Raw genomic sequence first — 19623 nt, forward strand, 5'->3', positions numbered from 1 at the left:
CCATTTTAGGTCCAACGACACCATCTCATCAAATGCAGTCACTCTACTGACCTTCCACACCAATACAATTTAGGCCATAAACAGTGCAATCCGTGCACCAATACGCAACAATTCAAATACTCAAAAATGAAAAATGAATCAAATGAGAGAACCATTTTTCAAGCTCAAAAATTACCACCGCAATGCTATGAGCCCATCATACATAATAGAACCAAGACACACGATTCTAACACAAAGGATCTTATCCCAACATAACTTCGCTGCATTGGGTGACCTTATCCAAACACTGATCCATATGAAATACCTCAAGCCAAAATTTTCAAAATCAACAACCACCCGCAATTTGACGTCAAGTACACAAAGTGCATGGCTATGAACAAGGCGCAATCAACCATTCCACACCCCAATAACCATCTCGCTCAAATTCCGCTACAAGGCTCGTATAGAACCACATCATGCATGCATATAACCAACAAATTGCAACCTCTCATAAAATAGAAGAGTAACACATAGAACATACCAGATACGAATGAGATCAATTCTAGCCGAATGGCACATCTCTCAAAAATAGTAGTTTGGAGCCAACCAATCCGACCCGGTGTAGAATACATATCATTATTAGGCCTACTAATGAGCCCCAAAATCAACCCTGGTCATCCACAAATAGATATTTAACCCTCCAAAAGTCCACAATGACCTAACCATAATGCATACTATCATCTGGCTAGCTTTGGCCACATTTTCACGATCCACAACCACGAAATAATCTGCTTTTAAGAACTACAATCTCCAAATCCATAGAACACATGAATCACCATATCTGATTCCAACTCCAATGCCCGAATGACTAACACATCTCTCATACACGTTCATCCCACGAGGAATACTTTTATAAATCTTCCATGCCACATAGAAAAATTTGAATATCAGCAGTCAATCATCTAGGCGAGTACCGCAATACCATTGAAGCATCCGTAAGTTATAACTCAGTGCGCCTTCTAAGATGCGCACCCTTCTCGGGAAATACCAAGTAGTTATAAAATTCATCTAAACATCGAAAACCGTCCATGTTGTCTAAGAATTTATGACCTTCCCTTCAAAACTAAATCGTGACCTTGCACACGCAAATTTCAATCCCACAGAACACACCCCATCTATCATGACATCATATGAAAAGTATGAGAATCTCGTAATTAACTATGAGTCACAAGCAGAATACATACCCGGTCAGTTAGAAACCTTCCATTTGATCTCATCCAGGAGAAAATCACAATATGCAACATGCTCCTCATGCCAGTAGGAAATATCTACCTCAAACTGTGGTTGAAATCGTCAAGAACACTTTGGAATCCATTTGCACATGACCAAGCTATCAGGATCGAATACCTCTAACTCAACCAAGCCATGCAGGATGCCAAAACCCAAGATCATTGCCACAAAATACTTGTAGAGACTTACCACATCATAAGTACCCAAAGAATCGATCATATCCATTACTGTGCTGATCCAACCTACTACCAAACTGTTTTAGTTCCTTCCGAATTATCCTTAAGGTGACACTTCTCCTTTCCAGAACACCATGATCCTTAACCAAAACTCACCGTACAAGATCCTGGTATAAAACCACACTGCCCTGAGGCCCATAAGTCGCCGTATTCCCTCTTAGGCACCCCTAAAGTACCATAATTGAGACACCCACTCTGAAGAGAACTTCTATGAATCTAAAGTCATTTCCTTCACCTTCCTGATACCGAAATGTATAATCCATAATGATATAGGAATACCACGTGTCTCGATACCATCCAATGTAAATCTTAGATTTTAGCCATATACAAATCCTGAAAATTTCCAATTGCTACATATAACTCCTAAATCCATTAGAACCTTCTTGAGAGTCATCTATTTTGCTCAAATCTCAATTGCACCGCCCAAATGGGTCGAACAACCTGTACCCCATTAGCACGACGACACCCAAAGAAGTAATCCATACCCCTAAGCGATAGAGCAAAATCCTACTCAATGCGCACTACATCTTTCATGAATAACAACTCAATCATTCCATGATTTCCATATACTCATAAAGTGTAACATAACCCATACCCATAAATTCCTTTACTTGAGCCATTCTCGATCTCAAACTCCACAAGTTATGTCTGATTCACAACTATGCCTCAAACCAAAACCAGTACAATACATAAATATGCAATCAAATCGTCGATAGGAGACTCCTCTACTTGGCTCAAATCCACAGAACAAAACACTCGATAACTCATAATATCCATATTCTATTACTTCCATAATCGCGCACCGAAATTCAACTCAATCCTTGATAAGTCATGTAACACAAACCATCTAATACCTCAAATCATCTATAAATATCGCATTCATCCTCATAACAGTCAGGTCAACTATTACAATCGATCCAAACTCAAATCGTGCAAATAAAACCCACTGGTAGAAAAGAAAGCCTCCACACAACATCATAAGGATCACACATCCGTAGATTACCCTGCAGATGATAACCCACCTGCTTAGTCTCAAACTGGAATCTCTCTATACCCTTTCACAGCCACAACTAATACACAATTCTTAATCTTCTCGAGTTTGAACTCGTCATTAAGACATGAAAATATACTTCGTTCCACAAATAAACCAAATGAAATATTTTGCATTATGATCATAACTCGAGACTATACAACACATTAAAACAGAATCAAGCACTGAATAGTCCTTTAAACATCCAAGCAAACTCTTCTTGTCACATTCAAACCATCTGAACATATCCCGTAGTCACATCATACTTCATCATATAGCCATCTAACCACTCATCTAGCCATAAATTCAACTCATAGGGACAGTACCAGACATATAAGTCCAAAAGCACGTGCTTATATAACCGAAGTCCCTGTGTTCAAGCTACATCAAAAACCCAACCTCAAGTCCTCTAGACTGGCCCATCATCAGCATATAGAAATCACATCTCACACCTCATCCATAGAATCACAAGTTGTCGATGCACAATTGATACCGAGCGCTCACATATGCATACGAGTGAGTGGAAGGAATTCAAAGACTTACACTTTAATGTCGCACGATAAGGAAAGAAAGATGGAAAGTTTATCCTAAATGCCCTATAGCCTCTCGATGATAGGTATGGACATCATCATACCGATCCGCAAGACTCTACTAGATACTTTCTCATGACTTATAGAACTTATGAACCTAGAGATCTGATACCAACTTGTCACAACCCAAAATCTGGCTAGTCGTGATGGCATCAACCCAACTCGCTAGGTAAGCTAAATAGCAACAATCCGATTCAAAAGTTATTTATCTGAGAAAATACATGATGAAAATAACTGAACTTTTATACCAAAAATCCCAAGGACTGGTAGTACAAATCATGAGCTTCTAAGATTTAGAGTTTACAAAGCTGGTATGAAATAATTACGTAATTTATTTAAAATATATATGAACATATTAAAAATTCTAAAGCTACCAAGAACAAGAGGCAGCTATGTCCGGAACGAAGATACATCTTTAAATCCAGCTCCCGCCATACACATCGACATCAACATCCAACATCTGCACGCAAGGTGTAGAAATATAGTATGAGTACTAATAAGTCGGGATTTTGACTGCTTATTAGCACCTTTTAGCTTTTGTTTTTGACCGAAAGTATTGAATTATGTTCCCTAAACTAATGAAATTGCAGGAATGCTAGATGTTTGGTCTACCAAGATAAAATCCGACTCAAAAAGGAGTGTTTCTAAGCACAAGATAATAAAAGGCATAGAAGCACAAATGTGCGGTCCACTAAAGGAATTCTATGGTCTCAAAAGAAATTGCGGACCACAGAATTCCATTAGTGTCCGCAAACCAAGAAGAAAAATCTAGCAGAACTTTCAGCAATGTGAGGATCACAAGTTAAATGTGCGGTCACAGAACTGGGCTAAGAGTCAAAGATCAGAGAGTATGCAAAAAGACCAATTCCAGTAGCCTTTGTGAATTGCGGACCGCACAAGAATTGTGCGGCCACCAAAAAGTGCCTCACAGCCGCAATCCAGAAATGTGCAGATGCAGAAGACTGCCTCGCGGCCGCAATTCAAAAATGTCCAGCCACAGAACTCCACTTCCTGCCAACTGAAGAAATCTGCAGACCGCACATGGAATTGTGCGGCCGTAGAACCTCCCCATGGGCATTTTTGTCCAAGATTTTCAGCCCTGTATAAATAGATGAGTTTCACAAAATTAGGTTAAGTTTGAACATCTAAAGTTTTTGTAGCCATTTTGTTTACTACTTTAGGAAGTTTTACATTATTTTGATGTTTTAACATTATATTTCATCATTTTAATCTTCCATTATGAGTTTAATTACTTTTCTTCTCTATTTTTTGTAATATATATTATGAGTAGTTAGACTTCTACTAGGGTTGTGACCCAACCCTAGTGTGTAAACCTTATGGGTGATTAATTTAGTGCTTGTTTTTGACTGGGTGTTGATTATTTAGCTTAGTTAATGCTTCAATTGTAGAATTAATGGTTGCAAATATTGATTCATGCCTATTTGACTTAGTCTCTACTTGAGAAAGAGGGACCTAGTCTAGGATAACTTAGCTAAAAAATAATTGGGTCAATTGAGAGATTGATTAACCCAATTAAAGGGTTCAACCTAGAGATAGTAATAACTCGACTTGAGCTCTTATCAACTATTTTGGTTGATACCCATTTGGTCTTGAGAAATCCAAATTTGGCAAAACCACTCTCTGGCCGAGAGGTATTGAGTGGGTAATATAGAGTTGTGAGCTCTACTACACCCCAATCAACAAAACAAGCATTAACGTCTTTATCCCATTAGGCAAACACCTATGTTATGGTCATAGTCCTACCCCTTTGCTACAATTGGAATAATCTTAAAAACATTTATCTCTAATCTATTTTCTTTAGCTTGCATTCATTAGAGTAATTATAGAAGTAGGAACCAAAACTGTGTTATGGAAGTTCAATCTAGATAATCCAATTGCTCATTTCAAATATATACCCTTAACTCTCATCATAACTCCCAGTGGATTCGGCCCGAACTCCTAGTTAGGTAATTATTATTGCATACGATCGTTTCATAACTCTATTGAGGTGTGTTGTGGACGTGATCAATTTTTGACGCCGTTGCCAGGTAGTTAAAAACGGTGTTAGCTACATATTTGGGTTTGTTTTTGGACTATCTTCTTTTCCTTTCGTCAGTACTAACTTGTGTGAAATAATTTTAGGTACAATTATGGTGGCAAATAATGAACTCAGAAATACACCTTTGGGGGATGTGGACATCGATGATGAACAAGTTGATGAGGTTCATTTTGAACATTAAGCCAATAGAAGAGGCCGAGTGCTTCATGACAATATCCTCGCTCCACTTCCACCTCTACCAAGAGAGGCTCCATACTTGGTGTTACCCAATGAAGGGTATGCTAGTGTTATAGTCCCTCACCGCATTAGGGCCGACAACTTTGAAATCACCAATGTGATGCTCACTTTAATAGAGAAACATGGTTTCTTCATCGGTGCTTCAAGTCAAAATGCATAGAAACATCTGAAGGGGTTTGTGGACATTTGTTGGGGGAGAAAATAAATAAATGTCTCCGAGGATGCATTGAGGCTAAGGCTTTTTCCCTTCTCTTTGCAGGGGAAAGCTTTAGATTGGTTGGAATGACTTCCGAACCATTCTATTCATACTTGGATGAGTTGGCAGAGAAATTTATTGCTAAGTTCTTCTCTCCCAGGCATATGGCTACACTTCCCGATGAGATTTTGTCATTTAAGCAAGAGTCATATGAACCACTACACGAGATATAAGAGCAGAATAGAACAATGGTCAAGGAATGTCCCAACAACGATATGACGGGAAACGTTGTTCAACAAACCTTCTATCGTAAGATTAACACGACCAACCAATGTGTAGTGAATCAACTTGCCAATAGAAATTTATTGACTACGCCTTATATGGAGGCTTGTGAAATTTTGGATGAAATGGAGAAAACATCATCAGCGTGGCAATCCTAGGCTAATTTCCCACAAGGTGATTTGAACATGATCCACCTTCATAAAGAGTTGCATGACCATGGGCAAGCCATTGCCAAATTCATAACTACAATGAATCAACTAGCAAAGGCTCAACTTCAACAAGTGCAAAATCCTAAGCAAGTCAATGCCATGGAAAAGGTGAACATGATGATAAACAAGAGAAGGATCAATGGTCTACAAGTGCAAAATTGAGTGGAGAATTATGTGCAAGAGAATAGTGGGTTTTATCAAGATGATTCATATAATGAACAAGAAGAGGAGGTGCAATATGTGAACAATTTTCAAGGGCAAATAAATAACTTCCAAGGCCCAAACCAATAATAATGGCGACCACAAAACAATCAAGGCAATTGGAGTGGTGGCAACGATCAAGGGAACTGGCATAACAATAATAATCAAGGAAGTTGGAGTGGTAATAATCAAGGAAATTGGGGGGGGGGGAGGGGTAACAATCAAGGCAGATGGAACAATAATCAAGGCAATCGGGGGTCGGGTTTTCAAATGCCCCTGATGTATCAACAACCGAGCAACCCGCCTCCTTTTCCTTCCTATGGCCCAACTTCTTCAAACAATGAAATGGGGCGTATTGAGAATATGTTCAGGCAAATGATGGAAAATAATGCTAATTCAGATGCCAACTTGCCTCACACAACACATCAATCCACAACTTAGAAGTTGAAATGGGGAAAATCTCTCAAGCTCTAAATTCTCATCCAAAGGGGGCACTACCAAGTGACACAGTGCTAAACCCAAAGGGTGGAAACAACATGGGGCATGCCATGACCGTTACTACAAGAAGTCGAAGAGATGGGAATGCACCTACCTCAAGTCAAAGGGAACTTGTGGATGATGAGCAAGTGGTGCAAGAAGAGGAGATCCCAAATAATGTGGTGCAACCTAATGATGAGGTTTGGATTAATATTGATGATAGATTGGAATAGACTCAAGAGAAGGTGAACCCATCTAGGGATCACATTATTGACGTACTAGAACCAGTAGTGCAAAGGTAGAAGACACCATTGCCTAAGCCTTCACCTCCATACCCTCAAAGACTTTCCAAGCAAAATGGTAAGAATCAATTCAAGAAGTTCATTCAAATGATGAAGAGTCTCTCAATCAATGTGCCATTAGTTGAAGCTTTGGAACAAATGCCCGGCTATGTAAAATTTATGAAGGATCTCGTGAAAAATAAGAGGTCAATGAATTTTGAAACCATCAAAGCCACTCATCATGTGAATGCAATTGTGCATTTAATGGCTCCTATGTTAGAGGATCCCGATGCTTTCACGATTCCTTGTACAATTGGAAGTTCCGAGTTTGCTAAAGCTCTTTGTGACTTGGGGCAAGTATCAATTTGATGCCCTATTTGAATTTGAAAACGTTGGGAATTGGGCAACTAAGGCCCACTTCTATGAGATTGCAAATGGCCTATCGTACTATGAAGAGACCTTTGGGAGTGATTGAAGATGTTTTAGTTTGTGTTGATAAGTTCATTCTTACGGGGGATTTTGTTATTCTCAATTGTGAAGTTGATTATGAGGTGATGATTATTCTGGGGAGACCTTTCCTTGCTATGGGGAAGTCTCTTTGTGATGTTGAAGCCCGTCAACTTACATTCTGGGTTGGTGATGAAAAGTGGTTTTCTATGTGTGTAAGTCCATGCGACAACCAAATAGCAATGAGGTGTGCTTTTTTTGGACATAGTGACCGATGTCATTGTTGATGAAACAAGTGCTATGATCAATGTGGGTGATATGTTAAAGGCCGTCTTTCTCAATTTTGATGATGACGAGATGGATGGTTTTCATGGAATGTGTGAACTCTTTGCAAGGAATGGGGTCGTACAATTATGCACCCCAAAAATTGTCCTTGGATCTTGAAAATAGGACAATTCCTCCCACAAAGCCTTCCATTGAAGAACCTCCTACCTTAGAGTTGAAGCCATTAAATCTACATATTCGGCATGAATCTCTTGGTCCTTGTTCTACTTTACCGGTTATTTTCCTCTTGTTTGACTAACATATAGGTATACTCCACTTTGGCGACGCTACAAAAGAGGAAGAAGGCTATTGAGAGGACATTGACAAATATTTGGGGGATAAGCCCCGCATTTTTCATGCATAAGATCAACTTGGAGGAGGGCGCCATACCATCCATTGAACATCAAAGGAGGCTCAATGAGGCTATGCAAGAAGCTGTCAGAAAGGAGATTATCTAGTGGTTGGATGCCGTGGTTGTCTACCCCATCTCCGATAATTCATGGACTTCTCTGGTTCAATGTGTCCTAAAGAAGGGGGCAGTATAGTGGTCACCAATGACAAGAATGAGTTGATTCCTACAAGAATGGTGACTGGTTGGAGAATATTTATGGACTATCGTAAGTTCAAGAAAGTCACAAGGAAGGATCACTTTCCACTTCCTTTCTTAGATCAAATGCTCGATAGATTGGCCGGGCATGCTTTCCATTGCTTTCTTGATGGATATTCGGGCTACAACCAAATCTTATTGCTTCGGAGGATTAAGAGAAAACAACCTTTACATGTCCCTGTGGTACTTTCGCCTTCAAGCGGATGCCATTTGGTTTGTGCAATGCACCAGCAACTTTTCAAAGGTGTATGATGCCTATCTTCATGGACATGGTGGATGACTAACTTGAAGTTTTCATGGATGATTTCTCGGTGGTTGGAGATTCTTTTGATGATTGTCTTGTAAATTTGGATAAAGTGTTGGCAAGATGTGAAGAAACAAATTTGGTGCTCAATTGGGAGAAGTATCATTTCATGGTCGAGGAAGGCATTGTCCTTGGCCACAAAATCTCAAAGAATGGAATTGAAGTTGATAAGGCAAATATTGATATGATTTCTAAACTTCCACCTCCAACTTTGGTGAAGGGGGTGCGGAGTTTCTTAGACCACGCGGGGTTTTACCGGCGCTTCATCAAAGATTTTTCTAAGGTGATGAACCCGTTGAGCAAGCTTATTGAGAAAGATGCAAAGTTTAAATTCAATTATAAGTGCATGAGAGCTTTATTGTTAAAGTTCAAGTTGAAAACTACTCCCATCATCAACGCTCCAAATTGGAGTATCCCGTTTGAACTCATGTGAGATGCAAGTGACACAGCAGTTTGGGCTATTTTAGGGCAATGTATCAACAAGATTTTTCATCCAGTCTGCTATGCTAGTAAGACCAAGAATAGTGCCCAAGTTAACTATACCATTACGGAGAAAGAGCTCCTTGCCATTGTGTTTGCAATTGAGAAGTTCCGCCCATACTTGATGGGTGAAAATGTTATTGTCCACACAGATCATGTGGCACTTAATTATCTTAGGAGCAAGAAAGATTCTAAAGCTCGGTTGATGATATGGGTGCTTTTGTTGCAAGATTTTGATATTGACATCCAAGATAGAAAAAGGAGTGAAAACCAAATGGCGAACCACTTGCCTCATTTGGAGGAGGAGGGGAGGCTGCATGATGGCCTTGAAATCAATGGCTCCTTCCCCGATGAGCAACTCTTGGCTATTTCAATGAAAGAGGTTCCATGGTTCGCGGATCTAGCAAATTTTCTTGTGTGTGGAATAATCCCGAATGAGTTCTCTTCAAACAAAAAGAAGAAGCTGAAACGGGATTGTCAAGATTATTATTGGGATAAACCATACCTCTTCTGGATTTGTATGGATGGTGTGATTAGAAGATGTGTATCACAAGAAGAACAAAGTGAAATTCTTGGGACTTGTCATTCTTCGCCATATGGTGGTCATCATTGTGGAGCGAGAACGAAAACCAAAGTGCTTAGTTGTGGTTTTTGTTGGCCCACTCTTTACAAGGATGCAAGTGAGTTGGTGAAAAAATGTGATAAATGTCAAAGGGCCGGTGGAATCTCAAAGAAAAATGAAATGCCTCTCACTACCAATTTGGAGATTGATATTTTTGATGTGTGGGGTACTGATTTCATGTGTCCTTTTTTGAGTTCTTGTGGATACACCTATATCTTGTTCGTGTTGGATTATGCATCCAAATGGGTTGAGGCCGTTGCTCTACCCAACGATGAGGCGAGAAGTGTGGTGGTGTTCTTGAAGAAGAATATTTTCACAAGGTTTGGTACACCGTGAGCTATTTTAAGTGATGTGGGGTCACATTTTTGCAACATGGCTTTCAACACTTTACTTATAAAGTATGGTGTTACTCATAAAGTCACGACTCCCTATCATCCACAAGCTAGCGGTCAAGTGGAAGTACCCAACCAGGAGATAAAGAGTATTTTTTTCCAAAACAGTGAATGCTAACCGGACGGATTGGTCCAAGAAGCTTGATGATGCATTATGGGCTTATCGGACAGCTTATAAAACACCTATAGGAATGTCTCTATACCGGTTGGTGTTCAGAAAAGCTTTTCATCTTCTAGTAGAACTTGAGCACAAGACCATGTGGGCTCTAAAGAAGTTGAATCTTGATTGGGATATAGCCGCTAACTTGAGGGTTGCACATTTGAATGAATTGGATAAGTTCTTGTACCATGCTTATGCAAGTTCGTCCTTGTACAAAGAAAAGATGAAATATCTTCATGACAAATATATTTGGAACAAAGAGTTCAAGGTGGGCGATCTTGTATTGTTGTTCAACTCAAGGTTGAGAATGTTTCCTGGGAAGTTAAAATCTAAATGGAGTGGTCCTGTTGAAATTATGGGTGTGACACCTTTTGGTGAATTGGACTTGAAAAATAAAAACAATAAAGTATTCTGGGTCAATGGTCACTATGTGAAGTACTACTTGGAAAAACTGCGAGATAGCCACGTCGTGGCGCTCACTTATTTCAATTGATGGTATTCTGCATCATGCCGTAACCTAAAATTAGGCGCTTCTTTGGAGGCAACCCATGTTTCTTTTCCTTTTTTCTTTTTTTGTAGTTAGGTGTTATTTTTGTGCTAACTTGATTTGAAGTGTGCTATAGAACTAAGTGTGACTTACAGGAATTGTGGACAGAAATCTAGCTAAGTGTTGAAAGAATTGCGGACCGCAGTTGAATTGTACGGACCACACATTTATAGTTGCTGTAGCGAAAGTGCACTACGGTCGCATAATTATCTTACGGACCGCACAAATGGAAGGTGGACAATGTTAACTCTCTGAATGGAAAATGTTAACTCTCTGAAGTTTAGTCTGTTAGAGAAAAGATCGATGTGCAACCACAAAAAGAAAATCTGCACCTGTAACATGAAATTTGCGGCCGCACACAAAATTGTGCGGACCGCATATGAGATTTCGAGTTAAGGTCACCAGGTAACAAAGTGTGGACAACACATGAAATTCTACGGCCGCACTCGGCCCTTCTTCCCTTAGAAAACCAAGTAGTATTGGGGCAGTTGCTATGTTTTTTCCCTCTCTGTGAACAAACACAGTAATCTATTGAAATTTCTTAGTGAATCTATCTATCCACACACACAACATCTTTGATCAATCACTCATCACACTAATTCATCTCGTATGCTTCAATTTCTTGTTAATCTTTCTCTTTTAATTTGTAGATTTTTATTTATTTTTAGGCCACTTGTCAATAGAATCAATTGTATATCCATGTAGGGGTAAATATGTAGTGGGTCAACTAATATATGCTCTATAGGGGCTGGGTAAACATATTTTCATGCCTCTGTGATGTTAGTATGTCAAATTATACAAAGAAATTGCAAAATGTAGAATGACCTAACTGAACTGTTCGAAGTTTTTGAATTCTGAGGCCACACCTGAAATTGTGCGGTCTGCAAAAATTGATTCTAGGGTATCATTAGTGAAGAAGGCATCTGCGGTTGCAAGGTAAAATGTGCGGACCGCAAAATTTCCATTGCGGCTGCATAACAACTCTTTTACTGTCATCAGAGAGTCTACACTTTGTGACTCAAATATGCGGTCGCATGTCTAATTGTATGGAAGGCAAAAATCATGTTGCGGCCGCACATCAGCCAATTTTCTGTTATCAGAGAGTTGGTGTATTTTGGGTTTTAGAGATGCAGCCGCAAGTGAAATTGTGCGGACCTCACTTCACTGTTGCGACCGCAAGAAAATTGTATTCTTATCCTGCAAGCATGTTTTAACTGTGAACCTCACTATGTTTTTTGGTGTATACTTGAAAATCTCCTTATCTGCCTGAACATTGAATTACAACTATCAATCGCCTTTGCTTGATACAGACAATGGTTCGATCTAGAGGCAGAGGCGACACTTCTAAAGGGAGGGGTGGACCTTCTTGGGGTCGAGGCAAGAGTGCCTTACACCTCGGCCAATAAAGGACAATTACAAAGAAAGCTACATTTGGCAAAGGGAGAGGTACAGATCTCTCTGAGATGACCTCTTATGTCCCGTCTAGGGAAGCATCAGAGGGCAACTCATTTTCTATTCAAGAACAACCGACTATACAGTCAAGGCCGCAAGGGGGATACCAACTCAGGGATGAGTCGTCCTCATCTCATAGCACTTCCGAGGGATCAAAAAGTGCTAGTTGATAAGTAGGGATTTCAATCTATTATTTGCTCTCTTTTACTTGTGTTTTGAGCCAAAAATGTGTGAAGATATTCCCGGAAACTAATGTGATATGCTTGCTTGCAGGAATTGTTCAAAATGAGAAAAATGAGTCATAATCAACTCATAAAGGAGTCAAAACTTGAACAAAAACCAAGATTGGACCAAGAGATCTGAAACACAGACAGATCAAATATTGTGTGGCCGCGAAAGCCACAATACGGCCGTGATCAGAAATACGCGGTCCGCAAAAGGGAGATTCATAGAGTTGTATTTTCAGGCTAAATGACAAGCGCGGTCCGCGTCAAAATTATGCGGCCACAGAAGTCCATTATGCAGCCGCAATTTAAATTATGCGGTCGGAGAAACTCAACTCAACCCAGATCCAGATTCGAAGAACATGGACCGCGGTCAGAATTACGCGGTCGTACAACCTCCGCAGGGGTATTTTTATCCGAAAATTTTAGCTTAGTATAAATAGATATTTTTGATATTTTTAGGTCATGTTATGTGTTAGCAGAGCACGTGAGATGGCTGTATATTCCGTTTTGGGAAATTTTGTACTAGAATTATCTCTCAACGTTAGATTTTCATCTTTTAATCTAGTATTATAAATTTTATCTTCATTTCATCTTTAATTTTTGTTATTTCCATGAGCAGCTAAACCCATATCTAGGGTTTTGACCCAACCCTAGTGTGAGTATTTGATTTTAGGGCTTGAATGTGTATGGGTTAATGATATTTAGCTTAGTTCTTGCTAGAACTATAGAATTAGTGGTTGCAAATACTGATTCATGCCTGTATGACTTAGTCTCTACCTGAGAAAGAGGGACTAAGTCTAGGAAAACTAGGCTAACAAGGAATTGGTAGAAATTGATAGCCCCAATTAAAGGGTTAAACCTAGAGATAGTAATACCCGACTTGAGCTAGTATCACTTGAATTGCATGAATACCCATTTGGACTTGAGAAAGCCAAATTGAGAAAAATCACTCAAATTACCGAGTGGTATAGAGTGAGTACCTAGGTGTGATAGCTATATTACGATCCCAATTAATCACGAGCTTGCCCTAGATTTTACTATCCGTTAGATATCCACCTAGGTAGAAGTCAAGACCCTAGTCTCTTTAAATATTTGAAAACCAACAACAAAAATATTGTCCTTAGTTTCAATTATTGTAATCTCTAGAGTAAAGATTAGAAGTAGAAATCAAACCCAAACATTTGTGGATGTGTAATTAGACTCAAAGCCCGCATCTAACCTATATATAAACCTAATTCCAATTATGAACACCCTGTGGATTTGATCCCGACCTAGTTGGGTTAAAACTGCATCGACCACCCTCTCTACTCAATAGTAGTGTAGGCTTGGACCCGATCAGCTTTTGGCGCCATTGCCGGGGAGATTGACGGTTTTAGCTATATATCTGAGTATTTGTGTGTTTTGTTTTTCTTTCCTTCCATTTTTCTAATTTGTGTGTGAACTGCTTTTAGGTACCAAATGACTCTTAACAATGAAGCCCTCAGAAGGAGAGGTTTCCCGCCTAATGACAATATCCCAAACCCTCCCCCACCTCCTCCAAGGGAAGCAAACCGGGTATTGCCTAACGAAGGCTATACAAGTGTAATAGTCTTGCCCCAGATTAGTAAGGGCAACTTTTAAATAACCAATGTCATGCTTACACTATTAGAACAAAGGGTTTTCTTCACCAAAGCTCCACACCAAAACACCTACAAGCATCTCAAAGGTTTTGTTGATAATGTCTCTGTGGACGCATTGAGGTTAAGGCTTTTCCTAATTTCTCTAAGGGGGAAGGCTTTGGATTTTCTAGAAAGGTTACCCAACCATTCCATCACCACTTGGGATGAGTTGGCCAAGAAGTTCATCGCAAAGTTCTTTTCTCCGGGACATATGGCAAGGCTAAGAGATGACATCCTTGATTTTAAACAAGAGCTGAATGAACCGCTGCATGAGATTTGGGAAAGGTATCGGACAATGGTTAAAGAATGTCCGAATAATGATATGACCGAAGCCATGATCTAACAAACATTCTACCGTGGCATCAACACAACAAACCAATGTGTGGTTAACCAACTCGCCGGGGGGAACTTCATGTACATGCCATGTGCCGAAGCATGTGAAACACTTGATGAGATGGCGGATACATCCTCGGCGTGGTAAAGTAGAGCCAATGTACCATAAGGTGACCGTAATGTTATTCACCTACACAAGGAGCTACATGACCATGACCAAGCTATAGCCGAGTTGATTACTACCATGAACCAATTGACCAAAGCTCAGTTGAAACAAGTTGAAGGGCCAAAACAAGCGAATGCCATGGAAGGAGTGAATATGATGATCAACAAGAGAAGGAAACAAGGTCAACAAGTTCAAAACAATCTGGATCAATTTGAGCAAATTGGTAATGGGTAAAATCAAGATGATTCATATGATGATCAAAGCGAAGAGGTTCAATATGTCAACAATTATCAAGATCAACAGGGCAATGCTCCGAATCAACAACAATGGAGATCACAGGGAAACCAAGGAAATTGTGGCAATCAAGGTCAACACGGAAATTGGAATAGTGGCAATAACAACAACCAAGGAAATTGGGGGAACAACAATAGTCAAAATTGGGGTAATCAAGGAAATCAAGTCAATTGGGATGGCAACAATAATGGTAATTGGGGAGGCAATGACAATCAAGGGAGTTGGAACAACAACAATCCAAGGAATCGGGGGTCGGGATTTCAAAGGCCCCCGATGTATCAACAACCAAAAAACCCGCCTCCATATCCATCACAAGGTCCTAGCTCTTCCAACAATGAGATGGAACATATTGAAACAATGTTCGAGCAAATGACGAAGAAAAATGCCAATTTCTATGCCTAATTAGCCTCCCACAACACTTCTATCCGTAACTTAGAAGTCCAACTTGGCCAAATTTCTCAAGATTTGAATACTCTCCCTAAGGGGGCACTACCAAGTGATACGGTAGTAAATCTGAAGGGTAGGAACAATACAGTCCATGATATGGTGGTGACTACAAGAAGTGGTAGAGGTGGAGTTGCTAGTACCTCTAATCCAAGAAAGATTAGGAGTGATGATGTGTTGGTGCAAGATGATGATGAGCCAAGCAATGATGTGCAAGTGAATGAGGAGAATGTGAATTATTAAGTGAGGATAGACATTGATGACAACGTGGAGGAGATACAAGATGATGTGAACCCGTCTAGGGGACGTGTGACAGACATACCAAATATGGTAGTTCCCAAAGCCACGACTCCTCTACCAAGGCCTTCTCCACCATATCCTCAAAGGCTCGCAAAGCAAAAAAATGAGAACCAATTCAAGAAATTCATTGATATGATGTGTCCATAAATGTGCCTTTGGTTGAGGCTCTAGAGAAAATGCCAGGATATGCCAAGTTCATGAAGGATTTGGTAACAAAGAAGAGATCAAATAACTGTGAAACAATCAAAATGACACATCAAGTGAGTTCTATTGTGCACTCCATGGCTCCAAAGTTAGAAGACCCCTATGCCTTTACAATCCTATGCAATATTGGTAGTGCCGATTTCGCCAAAGCTTTGTGTGACTTGGGGGAAAGCATTAGCTTGATGCCATATTCTGTGTTCAAGACATTAGGTATTGGGAAACCAAGACCCACATCCATGAGGTTGCAAATGGCAGGCCGGACAATGAAGAGGCCATTGGAGATAATTGATAATGCGCTAGTTCGGGTCGACAAGTTCATATATCCCATAGATTTTGTGATACTTGACTGTCAGGTTGACTACGAGGTGTCAATCATATTGGGGAGACCTTTACTAGCTAAAGGGAAGGCCTTAGTTGATATGGAAGATGAGGAGCTCACTTCCGGGTGGGTAATGAAAAAGTTGTGTTCCATGTTTTCAAGTTAATGAGGCAGCCTAATAGCAACGAAGTGTGTTCATTTGTGGATCTTATGGCCGAAGTAATTGTTAATGATGTAAGTGCTGTGATGAATGTTGAATACCTATTGGAAGCTGTGTTATCGAATCATGATGAGGATGAGAAGGAAGGCTTCGTAGAATGTGTCAATGCTTTGCAAGGAATGGGTTCATATACATATGAGCCCCGAAAACTTTCTTTGGATCATGAGAACCGGAAGACTCCACCAACAAAGCCCTCAATCGAGGAGTCTCCCACATTGGAGTTGAAGCCTTTGCCTCCACACCTCAGGTATGAGTTCTTAGGCCTTTGTTCCACTTTACCTGTTATTCTTTCCTCGTGCTTAACTAACATGCATGTAGATTTCACCCTTGCGGTGCTCCAAAGGAGGAAGAAAGCAATAGGTTGGACATTGGTAGATATTCGGGGTATAAGCCCTGCCTTTTGCATGCACAAAATCATATTGGAGTGCCAAACCCTCTATGGAACATCAAAGATGGTTGAATGAGGCCATGCAAGAGGTAGTCAAGAAAGAGATCATCAAATGGTTGGATGCTGGGGTTGTCTACCCCATTTTTGATAATTCATGGATTTTACCAGTATAATGTGTCCCAAAGAAGGGGGAATGACTGTGATTACAAATGACAACAATGAGTTGATCCCCACAAGAACTGTCATCGGTTGGAGAGTATGCATGGATTACAAGAAGCTCAAAAAAGTTACTCAGAAAGACCATTTTCCGCTTCCATGCCTTGATCAGATGTTGGATAGGTTAGCCGGACATGCTTATTATTGCTTATTGGATGGGTATTCCAGATATAACCAGATTCTTATTGCACCTGAAGACCAAGAAAAGACCACCTTCACTTGTCTGTATGGCACATTTGCACTCTCAAGGATGCTTTTTGGTTTATGTAATACACCGGCTACTTTTCAGCGACATATGATGGAAATATTCACGGATATGGTGGAGGACTTCCTCGAGGTTTTCATGGATGATTTCTCTATTGTGGAGGATTCTTTTGAATATTTTTTGGATAATCTTAATAAGGTCTTGGCACGTTGTGAAGAGACCAACTTGGTGCTTAATTGGGAGAAGTGTCACTTTATGGTTGAAGAGGGCATTGTCCTTGGCCATAAGATCTCCAAGAATGGTATTGAAGTGGATAAAGCAAAAATTGAAGTGATATTAAAACTCCCTCCTCCTACTTCAATCAAAAGAGTGAGGAGCTTTCTAGGCCACGCAGGGTTTTATCGTCGGTTCATCAAGGATTTCTCAAAGGTGGTGAACCCCTTGTGCAAGTTGTTGGAAAAAGATGCAAAATTTGTGTTCAGTGATGATTGTATGAAGGAATTTGAGCTACTCAAGTATAGGTTGACTACCACTCCCATCATTACCACACCAAATTGGAGTTTACCATTTGAGCTCATGTGTGATGCTAGCGGTGTGGCGGTAGGAGCGGTATTGGGGCAAAGAATCAACAAGATATTCCACCCGACCTACTATGCTAGTAAGAACATGAATGATGCCTAATTCAACTATACGGTGACCGAGAAAGAACTCTTAGCCATTGTGTTTGCTATGGAAATGTTCCGCCCATGCCTCATGGGTACTAAAGTGATTGTCCACACTGATCACGCGACACTTCGTTATTTGATGAGCAAAAAGGACTCAAAGGCTAGATTGATGCGGTGGGTACTTATTCTATAAGAATTTGATCTTGAAATCATAGACCGAAAAGGGAATGAGAATCAAGTGGCGGACCACTTCTCCATTTGGAATAGGAGGGGAGGCCCCATGATTGCCTTGAGATCAATGATTCATTTCCTGATGAACAACTCTTTTCCATGTCTTTGATCAGGATGCCTTTCTTTTCCAATGTGGCTAACTGTCTTGTGAGCGGAATTGTCCCGACTGAGTTTTCTTCAAACCAAATAAAGAAGCTCAAATGGGACTGCTTGGATTATTATTAGGATATGCCATTTCTTTTCAAAATTTGCACCGATGGTGTTATCCGGAGATGTGTTCCAGAAGAAGAGCAATTTGGATTCTTGAAGCTTGCCATTCCTCGCCCTATGGTGGTCACCATGGTGGGGCGAGAATTGCTACAAAGGTCCTAAGTTGTGGATTCTATTGGCCTACCTTGTACAAAGATGCTAGCGAGCTTTTTTAATAGTGTGATGATTGCCAACAGGTCGGTGGGATTTCCAAGAAGAATGAGATGACTCTCACCACCATTATTGAGATTGATATTTTCGATGTTTGGGGCATCAACTTTATGGGCCCATTTGTGAGTTCGTGTGGAAATACCTATATTCTTGTTGTTTTGGATTACGTTTCAAAATGGGTTGAAGCCATGGATTTTCCCAACAATGAAGCACGTAGTGTGGTGGATTTATTGAAGAAAAACATATTCACAAGGTTCGGCACCCCAAGGGCCATCATTAGTGATGAGGGTTCTCATTTTTGCAACAAAGCCTTTGACACTTTACTCTCCAAGTATGGTGTCACTCACAAGGTATCAACCCCCTATTACGCCTAGGCAAGTGGACATGTTGAAGTCTCCAACAGGGAGATCAAGAGTATTGTATCCAAGACTATCAATGCAAACCGGACTAATTGGTCAAGGAAACTTGACAATGCTTTATGGGCCTATAGAACAACTTACAAGACTACAATTGGTATGTCTCTGTATCGGTTGGTGTTTGGGAAAGCATGTCACCTCCCGGTGGAATTAGAGCATAAGGCCATGTGGGAATTGAAGAAGTTGAACCTAGAGTGGGATGTAGCTGCCAATCTCCGGGTAAAGCAATTGAATGAACTTGATGTGGTCCGGTTCCATGCTTACTGCTATTCGTCCTTGTATAAGGACAAGATGAAGTGCCTGCATGATAAGTATATTCAGAATAAAGAATTCAAAGAAGGTAACCTTGTTCTCTTATTCAACTCTCGGTTATGGATGTTTTCGGGAAAGCTAAAGTCAAAATGGAGTGGTCCCTTTGAAGTGGTGCATGTGACTCCTTTTGGTGCTCTAGATTTGAAAAACAAGAATGGTGAGATCTTTAGAGTCAATGGGCACTGAGTGAAGCACTACCTCGA

At 40.3% G+C, this 19623-nt stretch overlaps 1 protein-coding gene across 1 annotated transcript; it reads left to right on the forward strand.

Annotated features, from left to right (window-relative positions):
* Window positions 1-16000: 16000 nt before the first annotated feature.
* Window positions 16001-16513, forward strand: LOC104239613 (uncharacterized). The gene has a single exon (XM_009794289.2). The coding sequence runs from the start codon at window positions 16001-16003 to the stop codon at window positions 16511-16513; it is 513 nt and encodes a 170-aa protein (XP_009792591.2).
* Window positions 16514-19623: the final 3110 nt, after the last annotated feature.

The sequence above is a fragment of the Nicotiana sylvestris genome, chromosome 11 (assembly GCF_000393655.2).
Source record: "Nicotiana sylvestris chromosome 11, ASM39365v2, whole genome shotgun sequence".
NCBI classification, from domain to species: Eukaryota; Viridiplantae; Streptophyta; class Magnoliopsida; order Solanales; family Solanaceae; genus Nicotiana; species Nicotiana sylvestris.

Coding starts and splice junctions, on each gene's coding strand:
- LOC104239613 (XM_009794289.2), top strand. CDS start 16,001: ATGCCAGGATATGCCAAGTTCATGAAGGATTTGGTAACAAAGAAGAGA.